General features: G+C 30.9%; 2 protein-coding genes across 4 annotated transcripts in view; one reads left to right on the top strand and one right to left on the bottom strand.

Moving 5' to 3' along the window:
* Window positions 1–651, top strand: part of LOC107492686 (uncharacterized) — a gene marked incomplete in the record, with an annotated part of 1,697 nt that extends 1,046 nt beyond the window's left edge. The window contains 2 exon segments of the mRNA XM_016113738.3: window positions 1–84; window positions 156–651. Coding sequence (XP_015969224.1) covers window positions 1–84; window positions 156–390 — 319 coding nt within the window.
* Window positions 652–6,811: 6,160 nt separating this feature from the next.
* On the bottom strand, window positions 6,812–13,323 carry LOC107492688 (BTB/POZ domain and ankyrin repeat-containing protein NOOT1-like). 3 transcript variants are annotated; one of them, XM_052262660.1, is made up of 3 exons: window positions 12,623–13,323; window positions 10,580–11,652; window positions 6,812–6,918 (listed from the first exon to the last, which is right to left on the bottom strand). In XM_052262660.1, the coding sequence occupies exons 1-2, from the start codon at window positions 13,097–13,099 to the stop codon at window positions 10,618–10,620; spliced, it is 1,512 nt and encodes a 503-aa protein (XP_052118620.1). In that variant the 5' UTR covers window positions 13,100–13,323; the 3' UTR covers window positions 6,812–6,918; window positions 10,580–10,617. The 3 variants fall into 3 exon arrangements, with proteins under 3 accessions (XP_052118620.1, XP_052118621.1, XP_015969225.1); XM_052262661.1 differs by lacking the exon at window positions 6,812–6,918 and adding an exon at window positions 10,153–10,287; XM_016113739.3 differs by lacking the exon at window positions 6,812–6,918 and having other exon boundaries at window positions 10,498–11,652.
* Between the last annotated feature and the right edge of the window lie 3,650 nt (window positions 13,324–16,973).

The following is a 16,973-nucleotide window of genomic DNA, read 5'->3' as shown; positions in this document are numbered from 1 at the left end:
GCTTCAAACCGTGTATTTTATCCACCCCGGCCTTCGTTCTAGGATAGTCATCGCAACATTTGGCCGGTTTTTCTTGAGTGGAGGGTAAGCCATTTATGTGTTTCTTGAAAAACACATGCTATGAAACCTGATGAATATATTTTGGTTCTGTTCAGATTATATTGGAAGATCAAGTATGTAAGCCGGCTTCAATATCTTTGGGATGATATTAAGAAAGGAGAGATTGAGATTCCGGAATTTGTAAAGAGCCATGATGATGTTCTGGAGCATAGACCACTCACAGATTACGGCATTGAGCCTGATCCTTTTCAACTCACTGGGATTCCTTCTTCCAGCTTTTCATTCGGCAAGTATGAGGAGAGATGGGCAGGAAGGGACTATGTGTCTTAGGGCTTGCTTGCGAGTTTGGACTTCAAGAAACCAAGATATGGAAGGGAAGGGTTTCAAACCTGGCATGGTTATTGCTTAATCATCAAACTTTGTACAGCGTAGCTCTGGTGATTTTGTGCTCATGTAGTTGTTACTTAAATGTGATTTTGGGTATTTGCTGTGTCAAACCCTAATATGACTATATGTTCTGCATATGAATAGAAACTTACAGTATATTAAATTATTAATACACCGAATTACAAAATCTGCGTTTTTGGATGATGATGATTCACTAGTGTTTTGGTCAGGTACTCAGGTTGATATACTAGAATCAATTACTTCCACGTTTAGGTATAATTATTTGAGTTTATATAAAAGAGAAAAGCTCTGCATACAAGTTATTAGGGCTTGTATGCTTTACAAGTTAATTAACGAATAAACCTCAAAAAACGCGATGCAAGGTTTACGTTCTTCTTCTTCTTCTTCTTCCTCTTCCTCTTTTTATTCTTTTTTTCTTTCGTTTCTTGCCTTCTCTTTCTCCTTCTTCTTCTTGCTGCACGTTCTTCTTCTTCTTCTTCTTTTTTTTCGTTCTCTTTCTCGTTTTTCTTCTTCTTACACGTTCTTCTTCCTCCTTTTCTTCTTTTCTTTTATTTCTTGCCTTCTCTTTCTCCTTCTTCTTTTTCTTGCTGCACGTTCTTTTTCCTCTTTCTGTTCTTCTTCTTCATTTATGTGCTTTTCTCTCTGTTTTCTTTCTTCGTTATTCTCGATTTCTATTTTTTTTTGACACCAAACTCTGAAATCGGTTTTTGAAGAAAAAGAAGCAGCAGAAGATGAGGAGGAGAAAAAGAAAGAATTCTGAAATATGCATAAGTGCACTTCAACGAATTTTGGGTGTATTTTTTAAATCCTTTGGGTGAATTTCTGTAATCGTTGGGGTGTATTTCTGAAGTTCCATTATCTTCAAATTTGGCAAAAAAATTGTTTTCATGGAGAAAGAAAAAGAAGAGTCGTTCATAATGCGTGGTGAACAGCGCACTTTGAAAACAGGAAGTTGTTGAATAATGTACGTTTTATTTACTCTTGAATGTGGAAGTATGTAATGCGTTAATTAAGTGTAATGCGTGTGTTTTATTTGACTTGTAAGACTTATAAGCCAAAAAAACTTGTATGTATATCAGGCCTCTTATATAAATACCTGGAGCACATACATTAGGTTTGGGCCTTTGTTTGAATCATTAGTTCATTACTATGCCTTGTTCCCAAAATTAGATCTTTATAAGCATGTTTCTAAAGCCTAAAGATCTTTAAAATATGACAACACCGATCACCTACAAGCTAGCCCCTTTTGAGGAAAATAAGTTACCAACCTCACAAATCAGTTTATAAAGTTTCGTTTTTATTTCGTGCATTATTTTTATCATGGTATCGTGTCGAAAATTTTAGACTAGCTGGATATGTAAAATTCACTTTCTTAAGCCATCTTTTAAGAGACTTTTATATTACAATAGAAGGACCAAAATAACCTTATTTTTATGAATATATTCCCACAAATAACCGGCTCAAAAACGTAGTTATCTAATTGGGGAGTAATGGATAAAATAACGTGTAAAAGTGAGTTTGGAATTGTTAAACAAACTATTTTTTCATCGATCAAATTATAAGTTGTTAGAAGTGGTTAGTATTCTATGTCTCTTTAGTGAACATACTGCATTCTCAATTTATGTATGGCATTTTTATGTCCACATTCAAGTCTATAGTATATTTCGATCTCTTTCTTACTCCAAGTGGCAAAAATATGGATAAGAGGACAACATCAATATAAAGAAAAAAATATCCAATGGGAAAATAAAATAAAATAAAATAGCAAAAACCCGAGAAATGTAATTTTATTGGTAATAAAGCAATAATGCGTTAAGCACCAAGTATACTGAAAGCTGAATATAAACTAATTAGTTACAACAGAGATAAAATTACAAAATAGAAACACAAAACAAACGTATGCATGTTAAAACTACTGAACATAAAATTCTCAAACTTATGCAATCGTTGCTAATATCAATAATATGCAAATATTGTACAATCCTTTCTGAATTTGATTAGCTCAGCAACACATCTCGCAGATCCAACAGCAGCACAGAGCAAAGAGGCTGCATCAATCATAACAGTTGCATCAGAAATTAACTATTTTTTTATTTATTATTTTTTTTTCCAATTTCATTACATAACTTAAACTAGAAATTTTATTATAGTTAGGGAGGAGGAGGACTATAAAAAAAGAAAAACTTTAATATACTTAATGCTTACCATCCCTCAATGAAGCCCCTCTCTCCTTTCTTCTTAGTCCTAGACATAAACCCTTTCTTGGTGGGAGGATCCTGATCAGTTGGGTATCCTGAAAATCATGCAAAAAAATTATTTTTGTTATCAGGGTCTTCAAATAATCAAATAGGTTTTGTTTGAAAGAAAAAAAAAAAAAGAGATGAACCTGGTGGTGGAGGAGCTTGGTTTCCCTGTGTCTCTGGCTTCTGCATCTTGATGAATGAAAAAATCCAACACTTTTAGATTCTCAATAAGCAAGTGTCGTTGTAAAATACCTTATTGAACTTTGTTCTGTGCAAGAAATATTATGTGTCTGTATAACCTATGATATAGATACTGTAATGTTGATCTTCTACTTTGTCTGTGTGTATATATACACATAAGATAACATCACACTTATTACCTGACAGTTAAAATAATAATTTTCTGACACTGTTTGAAATATCATTGTTGGCTTAAGGATATGCCTTTATCCTTTTTTTGGGAGGTCGGTTATTGCTAATCCATCCACACGGCTTCTTATGAACTTCCCTTTGATGAATTATTGTTTTTATTATTCACGGTTCTTTTCGACTCGAGATATTAAAAATTAATTCGTGATGAATTTAAATTCTATTTAAAAATTTATTATTAGCTAATTAGTTATTATATACATAAAATAAAATTTAAATTATTAAAATTTATTCAAACGAATAAATAAATTAATCACTTGAACAATATAAGTTATTTATAGTTACTTTTAATGAGTTATTATTCTTTTCACTCTATCAATTTTTTAAATGCCAATTTCAAATTATACTCTTTAAGTCTTACCCGGTTTGAGCTTTTCTATTCAAACTTTTCCACATCTTTCCTGATTCCTTGTGCTATAAACAAAGTGTGGAAGCATATTGTTGTTCATATTAAATTGATAGCCAACAAAGATTTTAACTTAACTACACAAACCTTTATTCTTTTATTCCTTTTATTTGGATCCTTTCCTTAGTTCGGAGGGTATTTTTTTTTTTTTAAAGTAAGAGCTAAGAAAAAAAAAACAACGAAGGCCATGTTGCAAGAATAATATAAAGTTTATTCGTGACAACAAATTAGATGATTTTTAGTGTCAATATAATATTTTTAATATAACAATATTATCAAAGCGTGTGTGGGAATATATTCTTTATAAATCCGAAGACTAAGAGTGATTAATTAGTTTCTATGTGGGGAAATTAAGATTAATAGTTGAGGCATGGTGTTTAGATTTAATTGGTACAAGTGTGTTATGGAATTGAATGGATTTTTGGATTAGGATGATGTAACATCATCTATAGGGATTAGGGAAAATCTAATAAGCACACGTTTGCATAAACCAACTCCAACAAACTTTATTCAAACTTGATTTGGATTTGGACTCGATTTGGTTGGATTCAGTTTCTTTTCAAATGATCCAGATCTACACCATCCTTTGAGTTGGGCCCAAATAAACTAAACAGTAATTGATAAAAAAAAAAAGTAAAATATATGCAAAACAACTTAGAATAGTTTAATCAAATTAGGTTAGTTTAGTGGTTAATTCACTAGTCCGCTTAAATAAATATTGGTATTTGAATCACACCTTGTGTATACAGAAATTCATTAGTCAACAACAAACTCTTAGCTTGTAGGACTGGAGAATACTGTAAAAAAAAGAAAATTAGAATAATTTAATTTAGCAGTTACTTCACTAGTCCACTTAAATAACTATATATAAGTTTTTAGAAAAAAAATATTTTGTTTTGCTTAGTTTTTTTTATGTTGTCAATTTGAAGTTAATTTCTATTTAATTCATGTTTTAAAATCTAAATTCAAAATAGTAGAAGACCTGTAATGTTGATGTAAGCAATAATTAATTTATCACAACAAAAGTACTAACTTACTCTCGGAACACTTAAAAATGGTTCTTATATGAAGGTTAAAATTAAAATTATATGAAGTTTTAAAATAATTATATGATCATTCAAAAAATTTTTAATTTCAATCCTACATTCATATGAATAGTCATCAAAGAACTTAAACTAAACAAACTCAATCATACTATATAACATTTTGTTTTTGAGAAACAGACACATTACAATAATTGAGTCACACTCACAATGGCCCTTCTTTTTCCCGCACGCATGGATCAATATTCCATCAATCCCTAACTAAAAACATGAAATTGTCTATCTCCATATAACACCATTACCATTTCTGTAAAATCTTATCTCCAAGTGCAAGGCTAGATGCAAATTGCTTAATCAATAAAGTACTCTGCAAAAATAATTCGTAATTGGTTCAAAAAGTTGTTTGTGTATAGGAAGATCCGCTCCCCATTCATATATAAATTAAAGAACAATAGTAGTATACTATGAGATGCACGGACATTGACACGGATATGGAATACGACACGACACGGGAATTTTAAAATCTTACATGACACGGGAACACACACATATATATATAATATAAAGTATTTTTTAGATAAATCGTGATGATATTTTGATATTTTATTGATATTAAATTAAAATATAAAATAAAATTTTTAATTATTTTTAATGTCTTATTTTACTTATATCAAGTATTTAAAATATTTTTTGTTTTAATAAATAATAATATATATTATATCCAAATTTATTTTAAAAATATATGTTATGAATAAAATTGGACATATTAACACGTGATGGTATTTAGGTGTGTCTAGGCGTGTCCGAAGAAAAATTTTTTATTTTTTATTAAAACACGGTTAAACATAAAAGACATGCGTGTCGGACGAGTGTCAGTGAGTGTCGTGTCCGAAATGTATCTAACACACGGATACGGTAACTCAGCGAAATATCTATGTTTCATAGGTAGTATGTCTGTTTAATTTTTGGTTTAATTTTTAAATGAGGCAAAAAGAAAAATTAAGTAACATAACATCACTCAATGAATAAATCATTATTTAGTTTCCTTAAAATTTGAGTGATAATAACAAAAATAAAATTGATCATTTATGAAATTAAAATAAATAATTTTTCTATTATTATTGTTACATGAATGCATAACAATTATATATACATGTGTGTGGCCATGTGCATGTGTTAGTTAATGGTTATTCATCAAGTAATATAATCTTTATAATTACAAATGATATATAATATTATATATATGCCCCGGCCCCTACAAGCTTCTAACTCATCATTATTTCACGTTTAGAAACCGATATAATGGTACAAGAAGAAAACTTTTTTTTTGTTCCCACGCTATCTCCCAATTCGATAGGTCAATGACTAATTCGTTATGGTACTAAACTTTATTTAAGAATTTGTTGTTGGCCAATAAATTACTGCATACACAAAGCAGAAACCAAAATATTATAAAATTGATTCTCAAATGTTAATAATTTAAAAAGAAGATACATTGAAATAAGAATAATGTATGTGAAAATGAAACACACACATAAATTGTAACTTCCATTTTAAACGATGCAATAATAACATTGTAAGTGACTTTATATAGATACATCATTTTCCTAATGATGTGCCCTAGAAAAAACCCATCAATGAATAAAATAAGCTAAATTTCTTCAAGATACATAAATATATGCGTAGGATCGAAAAGGAAATTAAAAGTAACTTCCATATACACCACCAATTTAGGGCAAGGCTAATGCTAACACGATAATAATATATTACCAATGAGAATTAGAATTATGCACCACCATGGCATTGGTTGCATTTACACGTCAACATACGTGAATGGATTGATGATCCCAATTAAAATTAAAATGTCCAAATATTTTTCTACCAAAAGATTATTATTTAAAAAGAGATGTTGTGGAAGTGCCAAAACCACATATTTTGCTTTGCCGAGTTGGAAAAAAAGAGAGGATGTATATGATACTTTGTATTTCAAGACATTTTGATTATATGCTTTCAACTTGTGTGCTTCTACTTTGGGTAACCATCCACAACAACTTGTCGCTAAACCAAAGATCCACCATGAAATTAAATCAACTTATATTTTATTGAATACAACATGGAGCCACTATTTGAATTGTATTTACATTAAAAGTCAATATGATTTTAGGTCATTGAGTAATTATCTAATATTATGCGTACCAAAAAAGAAAATGAAATTTAAATATAGTGAACTCCGAGGTATATGTCGTCCGCAGAAAAAAGAGCACTAACAACGTCCTCATCTTATGTGCAGTACAACGCGTTTCTTTTTCGTCCGAGCTATTTAGAAAACCTACAAAAAAAAAGATTCCGATGCTTAACTCAATTTACGATCTCGAAATTATAAAATTTAAATTCGAAGGAATCTATTTAGTGACTTGTATGTTGTGTTCATATAGGTCGTTTGCGTTTGGTATTTATCCGAAATTTATCACGGATATTTTTTTTTAGTCTGATTAAACCGACTTTGACCTAGTAGTTCCGCGATATAACGTCAGATCCGTACGGTTTGAATACGGATCAATAGTAATGCTAATTATTCAACCTAACAAGTTAAGAATGAATTTACTTTGCGTTTTAATTTTCTGTTTGAATTTCAGTATTTTTTATTTTTAGAATTTTAAAAAATGAAAAAAAAAGTAAAACTAATATTTTTTTATTTTCATCTCATATTTTCTCTCTTTTTCTTTACGAAATTTTAAAAATAAAAAAAATCGAAAAAATGGCTGCAACCAAATAGTTAATGAAAGTAACTTAACCAGTAACTAATTACACGACTTGAACTCATAAGTTAAAGTCACAAAAATAACTTAATCATTGTTCCAAACTTTTCAAATTTTAAAAATATAATACTAAAAATGAAACCCTAAATCAAATGCACCCTAATAGAGATGTAGATGGTTAAAGTGAATCATGACTTGGTTGAATATGGGGATAATATATATGAAGTCCCTCTCAAAGAAAAAAGGGTCAAGTTTCCAATCAAGTATACAAGAACAAATGTGTATATATATATATATATATAAACAAGAGAGGCCAGGTGCACACAATTTGTATGGACACACTGGACATTATTACAATGTACTATATGTATAAATAAAATAAAAGGGTGAAAAAGACATGCATATCTTAGAATGAAGAGCAACAATATAATTTAGAATCTCTTCCTATACCATTGATCCATGAGTTTCATCACACGGTATAAAAGTGTTCTTCAAAATTATTTCACAATACATATCAAATATCAAATGGGGTTAATGGATCTCACACTTGGGCTCATTCACTACTCTTAATATAGCAATGGCACACTACATTTATGAATGAATAGTTAACTCCTTATTAAGAGTACTGTTTATATGAGAAACAAATTTAATGCTAAATAGGCCCAACTTGGTTTTGGTTAGAACAACAATGTTATTGTGTCTACCAACATAAATTTAGTGTACCATGTTACTAAGATAATCTAATAAAATTAATATAGATTTTAAGATATATTTGCATATATCAACGATGTAATTAACTGTTATTATCTTGATTATAATTGCATGATACATGCACCATGTTTATCTTGCTGAATTTAATCATTTTCTTGGTTAGAAACGTACATGTAATAATGATAAGGTAATTAATTATTTATGAACAGCTCTCTATGTACATATTCTTAAAAAAAATATTTGAAAAATAATAGAAACCAATTTAAATTAGTCTAAAGTTATCACATTTTGTATTCATTAATTATCGTTAGAATAAATACATAATATTAGATATAATAAGTATGTAATTATAAATATTAAGTTAAATAAAATAATTGTTAATTAATTATTTTTCTAGTATTACTTTTCCTACAAATAAAATACAAAACGTTTTATTATTAATTGCTAGAGGGTTGTTGTACAAGTCATTTATTAGTGTACGTTGCACGAAAATATCACTGGGTTCATACTTCATACATAGTGGAAGAAATTTGCAAAGAAGAGAACTTGTATAAATTTGACCAACGATAATAGAACGAAACATAGAGGGAGTAGGAACTTAAAAGCTATATATATATATATATAGCATTTAATATGGAAGAGAAGGGAAAGTATTTTTGCGGAGAGGTACAAGCTTGCAGTTAAATAATCAAATTTTTCTTTATAAATAAATTATTTATTCTAAGTTTAATCTATGTGCTAGATAGAGGAAATAACAGAAAAAAATAATAATGTAATTTACACTTGTTTTTTAGGGACAAAACTAAAACAAGTCCTACCTATTTTTGAGAGAATAAATTGAAGCATACCTGATTTTTTTAGAAACTATGTTAAGTATTAACCCAATAATAAATGCATAATAAAATAAGTATTTTAAGAACCATTTTTACTACATATAGCCAGACAATTCGTTTATAATTAAGAAAAATAAAACTGGATGTGTAATGTAATTTGTAAGGTTATGGAATGCATATTATTATTATATATATATAGGTCTTGATATGTTTTGACTATTCCAATTATAAATAGAGGGGATTTCTCAAATGGGTTATTATTAACTATACAAAATATAAAATACGACTATTAAAATTAAATACTAATATAAAATATATATTAAAAATAAATTAAATTATATATATTTATATAAAAATATATAATAATTGATTTTAATATTTGATTTTAGCATAAAAATTGTATTTTTTTATTGTTATTAAGTAACATGCAGCCGCAGCTAATTAAGACCACAGATAGGAGGAAATTATTAGTGAGTAATATACAAGAATCTTCTCTAACCAACATCCGATGAATTTAGACAAGAATGATTAATGATTAAAAATATTAGAGTTTTAGCTATAAGTTAGTATTAATAATTTAGCTTTTGTTTTGTTTTGTTGGTCTGAAGAGGTCAAAAAAAAAAAGCAAGGGGGACAGGAAGAGGATTACATGGAAGATGATGGTGCCAATTTTTTAACTTCACATGTGTGGTCACACTCGTTGTTGCATTCATGCAAGACAACCAATCAATTTATCCACATTCACATGGTTTTTCTTTTTTTTTAATTTTAAATAATAAATCTCAATGCAAATAGCCAATTAATCCTCTACATAACGTTAGAAGGAAAAGTACACAAAATATTAAGGCATAAATGAAATAAAATAAAATATATTAGAAACATCATACAATAAAAAAAAAAATCAAATTGACAATATTACTTTAAAATAAATTAAGATGATTCATTTTCGAAAATGCATACATTGAATGTAACCCATATATTAATAACCCAGTAAATTACGTGAAAAAGGTGAGCAAACAAATAGTACTATTTTAATTTTTGCAGCATGGTCTAACATTGTTTAATTTATAATTGATTTTAAAACTTAATTTACATAGTAGTAAGAGTAACATAGTATTACTATTACTATTCCTATTTACAATGTAGAAAACATAGTACTTTAGAGTAATTAAGAAATTGAAAATCCCAATAAGGAAGTTGAATTCTCCAAGAGTGGAAGAAGAAGAAGAAATGTATTGGGATTATAGAAAGTGATGATGATGATGATGAAACTATCTAATTTAATATGCCGTGAAATTAGCTGCGGATGAGTGAATACAACAAATTAAGGAGGAGTTGACACATCAAGAGAGGTTTGAAAAGATTGACCTGCGTCTCTTCCATGCCCCCTCTTTCCTTCAAACCAAATATACAATTTTAAAAAAAGATAAATAGAAGGCTAGTGATGAATTAATTAATTAATTAACTAACTAATTAGTAAACACTATTACTAGTCTATTCCATCTGACACAGCAAGAAACAAAGTCTTCTCTCATCGATCTTCCATACCTTTTAATTTCCCCCATTTTTTTTCCATGGCAATTCAATTAGAATTAAAACACTAAGTTAAAAATCAAACCACTAAAATTATAAATAAAATCAGTAATTAATTTATATAATGAAGAAGAAGAGAAATAAATTACTGCACCTATAGCTATAGCTAGGTAGATCAGAGAAAGAGAGGTTCTAAAAGTCATGATGAGAATGGTGATGATGGTGGTGGTGGTGATGGTACATTGCTACTTCACCATGACGGTTATCATCATCACCATCCAACCTTGAACTCATTTGACCGGAGGCGCCGCCACCACCACCACCACCTAAGGTGGCACCAAGGTTAAGATACACCAACCTGGAATCCAAGTTAATGTTGGTGTTATTGTTATTGTTGCCGCCACTGCTTGAACTGCTATGATGATCTTCGTTCATGGAAGGAGGATAAATATGATGATGATGTGGAGTTGTAGAAGAAGCAACATTGTTGTTATTGGCGTTACCTTCTTCACGAGACAAAACAAGTGCCGCCGATTGAACAAGCTCCAAACACAGCCTTAATTTGTTTGGTTCAATGTGAGTCAGGCCAGGGACTGCGCCTTTGAACAGAAAATCGGAGGTTAGGGTTCTTAGTGTGTCCAATGGCGTCACGTTGTCGATGGTTCTCACGTTTGGGTCTGCGTGGTGGTCCAGCAGGACCGCTACCATATCGGGCGAAACCATTTCCGCCGCGATATGAAGTGGTGTTTTTCCTGCTGGACCTGCGGGATAGTTGACATCGGCTGCCCCGAGTTCCAGCAGCGCTTTCACCACTTCGCGGCTACAATTCTCGACGGCGTAATGCAGAGCTAATGCGTCGTCGAGATTGAGCCCTTCTCCCATTACCATTAGCTTTACGAGCTCCACGTCGGATGAGTCTAGCGCTCGCCTCATCCGGCGGATCTTTTGGTCCTCGAGGTCTGCCGCGGCGGAGAGGTCCGGGTGGTGGTGGTGGGGGAGGAAGGCGGCGGTACGGCGGGCGAGGGAGGATTTTAGACGGAGGTCTTCGATTTTGGCGACGATGTCGATGGGGAGGTGCTTGGCGAGAACCTCCGGTGGGAGACCGGATTTGGCTACAAGGTGGGAGCATGTGGTCCACAGTTGGTGCATGTCTTGCTTTCTTGAAGCTACCAAGACCTTCATCACATCTTCAATGGAAGCTTTCTCCACCATGCTTGCTAGTTGTTTCTGTTGTTCAATACAAGTAAGCTAAACAACATGAGTTCAAATAGTGTTTGTACATCAATAATTATGTCTTACTATTTCTATATCATTCATCACAGTGAAATAATTAAAGTAGACACATGATTTGGATAAGTTGGAAATTAAATTAAAAAAAAAAAGCAGACATAACCGGTGGACATAGAGTTCCATGTAAGGCAAGTCAGAGAATTGAAACGAAAGAGTAGAAGATGATGATTATGATAAGTGATAAGAATACTTTTTTGGATTTGGGAACACAAATGGGGAAAGTGAATGTTAATGGGAGACAAGACCCGAGTGGAAGCATCTAAATTTAGAAAACTGGTATGTGTATGGTGATAGCTGATAGGAACGCCAAATCGAGAAAAGAGAACCAAAAAGGTGTAGATAAAACATGAAATGTAAGAAAAGAAGAAAGAAATAGGTTGATTGAAGAGTTAAGAGGAAAGCTAGAATTGAAGCAACAAAGTGAGGAGTAGAGAGAGTAGAGGCACTCATTGATTGATTCACCACTATGAATCGTGTGTGTCTCATGAAATCATAGAAATAGAACCAACAGCTTTCTACTCCTCTCTCGTGGAATTTGATTCACACCACAATTTTGGAACTCCCAACTTCCCACTCCACACCACTCGCCATCACCATCCACCGCACTACAATTGCCCAAAACAAGAAACAAACCACTCCAAAATCCCCTTTTTTTTTTTCAAAATAAAAATAATTATATTTTTTAAATAGAAGCTGTTCGCAGTTTCCAAAAACGAGACTAGACTAGGCCGGTTACAGTAATTTGTCCAAATTCCCAAGACACACAGAAACATACGACTGGTCACACTAATCACAAAACACACACAAAAAAAAGAAAGGAAAAACAACAGTGGTAGTAGCGGTTGTGAATTATGATAGTGAGTGAATAGTAGTAGCAGTAGCAGCTACCAAGAAATTAAAAGAGCACCTGAGTTAGCAATGCGAGCTGCTCAACGCCGAAGTATCTAGCGGCGGCGAGTGTGTCTAGAGCAAGATCGACGGCGGAGGAGCAATGCGTGTGCCAGCAGCCCCTCTCGCCGCAATTGGCCCGTGGCTCGTGCTTCTGGGGGACGATGGATACCTGCCCGCTGTACAGAAACTGCAGCATGAGCAGGAACACCTCGTACCCCACGGAGTTCACGGGTATTACCCCTGTAGGGGTTCTGCAGCCCGACCCCGAGTTCATCCTCTGTCCTGGAGGATCGAGGCCAGAGGGCGAAGGAGGGTCGGGCCCGCAGAAGAATTTCCTGAAGAATAGACTTCTTGCCGCCAGGATACAGCGGTGCGCGTGTACTAGACGCCCCTCGACGCTGAAGGTGACGTCGCTGAAGGCCTGACCGTTGATGAGCAGGTTGAGGTAATCCAACGATAGAGATCTTAGAGATTCCTCAAGTGTAGAAGACATGCTTAGCTTTCTTTTGCTGCTTTCTTTAGGGTTGATGATCGGAAGCTTGAGGAAGAAGAAGGTAAGGTTGCTGGTGTTTATGGGAATAGTGATGAATGGAAGGGCATGATGGCTGGTGTTGTTGGAGATTATAGAAAGTTTTTGTGTTGGTGTTTCCGTAGATATTTTGTGACGAGAGAGAGAGAGAGAGAGAAGAGAGAGATCGCAATTTGGGTGGCTATTCTGGGCGGCTCAAGGGTTAAAGAACGGAGCTTATAAAATATTCTTAAAATTAAATTACAGATATTTTTATACGGTTTGTTCTCTACGGATACGTATACAGAGAAAGAGAGGAGTAAGTATATGGCGTTAAAAAGAGTTTGAAAATGATTTGTGGATAAAGAACCAGAGATTTTAGACTTTATTCGTTACATACTTGTTAATCAATTATTGAAATCAAGTGTTTACAAATAGAGACAAAATTCCATAAATAATTCAATACGGGCTCTTTGGGACCTCATGTCTTCAATGTTGCACTCCTACTACGTATGTACCTCCTCTTTTTCTACATTGTATTTTGGATATATACGCTCATTATTTATTTACATATATATTATTAGTGGCTTTTTCCTTTTCATAATTATTTTGAACAGTAAAAGTCACGCTTTCCACTAACATACTCCAATTCTTTCTATTCAATATATGACATAATTCGAGATAACCCTCACTTTAGTTTTTAAAATTGGTAAATTATACTAATTGAGTTTTTAAAATATTAATTGCTATAATTTAATTAGTTTTTTAAATTTAAAAAAGTATATCACTTTAATTCTAGCTACGTTACTCTTTTGAAAAAACATAGGTAGACAATACGAATACTAAACAATGTAAACAATGAATATATCAGATGTTCAATTCAATAGGTATGCAGATTATTATGTTTATTATTTTTAATTGGATAGTTATTTCTTTTGATTCAATTTACTCATACACAATTAACAACTGTTAGATGTTCAATTCACTAGATGTGCAGATGATTATGCTAATATTAAGATTTATGAAGTAATTTGGAGGTGAAATATTTTTTTACTTTATTAAGTCAATTCTAAAACTTATTATTCACATTATTTACAAAAATTATTATCTGGCTAACAAAATCGTTTTCTTTCATCATTAGAACTCAGTACCACGAGTGACATTACTAAATTCTTGCATTGCTACACTAGAGGTAACAAAATAAGGTCATATGTATTTTGGTGCTAAAATAAGACTTGAAACGACATTATTTGAAAATTTTAGGATAATAAAATGTTACTTCCCTCTATTTTGATTATTCTTCGTCTTCTTTTGTTTCATTAAATTTTAAACAAAAAAAATTTCCTTCATAGTAGAACAAATTAGAAGTTGTTGTAAAAAAAAGGGTTTGTGGTTACATTTTCATTGTTACGAAATGTGTATGGACATAGATGTTAAAAATGGGCATAAGAATTTTGTGTTTGCTCACAGAAGTTAATGACGAAAAAAAAATTTGTGATTTTTGACAATGTATATATGTTCTTGGATGATCTTTCTTTATTTTGTTTACTTTTATTTTCTGTTATGATTTGTTTTGTTTCTTATATTACTAGAATAAGAATTTTTATTTATGCTCTATTTTCAACACTTGAGGAAAGGAATATTTTTTGGAGGTTTATGGATAGTTTAATAATGAACAGAGCTTTTTTTTTTGGGTTGTTAGTTTATTGCAAATATGCTATGAATTGTGTGTATGATTATCTCTGCGTTCGTTAATCTATTGTCCTAGTGATAACTATACCTTTTAATTATGCAGATGGAGGTATTGATGTACATTATGTTCCATCACGCGAAAAAAATTTAAAAAGATGAGAATCAGACTATAATTTATTCACTTGATAACAAGATATGTGACGATGACCTTGATGATGATACATTGAATGTATTATTTGTTAAAATTTATTACAAAGAACTTGAGTATGATAAAATTGAAGAATGTTGGTGTTATGTTTTTGTATAGAGTTTAGATCGATATTAATTTAAGGGGTTATAAATTTTGATAATGACTTAAGTAAGATGTACTTCATGATTTAGAATAATGATTACTTTATTGATATTTACGTTTTTGGAGTATAGAATATCATCACTAGAGATTCTTGAGGGGATTGAGATTATGGTGTATGCTTTTGAGAATGACTTGTTAGTTCGAACAAAAATGAAATAATTAAGCACATTTTTTCATATTGTAGTTTACACATCCAAAGAATAGTTTGTTAGGGTTTTACTCTGTGTGACTAACAAAGAAGAAGACGGCAGCTACAGCCATATTATTCTAATACTCTCGAAACTCTGTTTCGACTTAAAATTCTGGTGGTTGATCATATAGAACTCTAGCTTTTATCTATAATGATGATTCGAAAACTGCAACGATGTACAACGGAAAAAAAAACTCAGATTTAGGCTATTAAAAAAGGAGAAAGAACTAAATTGGTGCAATTATAATTATTTGCCAACTCAGTCAGTCACTAAAATATCTAGCGTAATAAAAGTTAGACCACATCATTCACAGTATTAAATTTCAGTGATGAAAAATTAGCATAGGATTAATATAGTGCACTTTATAATAATTGAGATCTTAAAAACTAAATCAATACAATTTGTCAATCTCAAAAATTAAAGTGGATTTAACTCGACATAAATTCACTCTCTCACAATAATACAATAATTTTGTATGTTTGAATTCTTCATTATTTTATTGAACAAAAATATAAAGAAAATTTATTCTTAATCAATATCGCTAATAACAACTACTTTTTAATTACTACTTTTTTTTTAGTATAATAATTATAGAAAAATTATGCCATGGATACACTAAATTAGTCACTAAAATTAATTATCAATATAAAATACATATTAAAATATAAATACACAATAAAAATTAAATTAAACTACACATATATTTATACATAAATATATTAGCAATTAATTTATTAATATATGATTTTAGTGTATAAATAATATTTTTATTATAAAATATCATATCATTATTTCTCTCTTTCCGGTGTGAACATTTTTGTGTTATATCACATGACAAAACGAATCAACATAGATTATGGGTTCACACATGACATCGATTAGAAATAATAATTATCATCATTATAATACCTATTTTGTTGGTTACTGTAATTTTCATCAGAGATTAATTATAAAAGAGCTAGATTCTTGTGCATAACCATTATAAAACGGATGCTATATTAATAATACACAATCAAAATATTTAACTTGTGTCATTAGAAGCTCGATTAATTTAATCCCTAAATAATTAGTAACCGCATACAATTTTGATTACATTTTCGGGCTATATATTTATTTATAATAACGTAAAAGAACATACACTCATGTCTGCCACAGCTTATCATTGGATCAGATAAACAAAATGTCTTCTATATGCATCCCTTTTAATTTATAATTATTAGACGATCAAACAAAAAAGCTGAGCTGCTTCGACTCTTTGAGGTTATCAACAAGTTGATTATAGTTTAATTTTTTATTTTTTAATTTAATAATTTTATATTTTTTAATTACTATAATTTTTAAAAAATTGTCTTTTAAAATACAACTTTTATAAACTATTTTTAAAAGGTAAAAGTTTTACTAAACCAAGATTTAGTTAGCTGGAGGATAAAAGAGAAAAAAATTTAACTGCATTTCATTACAAATGGTGATCTACCCAATTAAATTAAGGATGATAATTTTAGATCAATCCGAATCGATTCGTCTCACTTTGAAAGAGGTGGAATTTTTTAACAATTGATCGGATATGGGGTTGGATTTAGTTAAAAAGAGTTATTTAAATAAAGATACATAAAATGTCTTTTTT

This window comes from Arachis duranensis, chromosome 6, assembly GCF_000817695.3.
Source record: "Arachis duranensis cultivar V14167 chromosome 6, aradu.V14167.gnm2.J7QH, whole genome shotgun sequence".
NCBI lineage: Eukaryota > Viridiplantae > Streptophyta > Magnoliopsida > Fabales > Fabaceae > Arachis > Arachis duranensis.
The sequence above is the reverse complement of the archived record's forward strand: the minus strand, read 5'-3'. Positions and strand labels throughout refer to the sequence as shown.

Coding starts and splice junctions, on each gene's coding strand:
- LOC107492688 (XM_052262660.1), bottom strand. CDS start 13,099: ATGTCTTCTACACTTGAGGAATCTCTAAGATCTCTATCGTTGGATTAC. Junction 11,653..12,622: donor AGCTCGCATTGCTAACTCAG/GTGCTCTTTTAA, acceptor ATTGAACAACAG/AAACAACTAGCAAGCATGGT.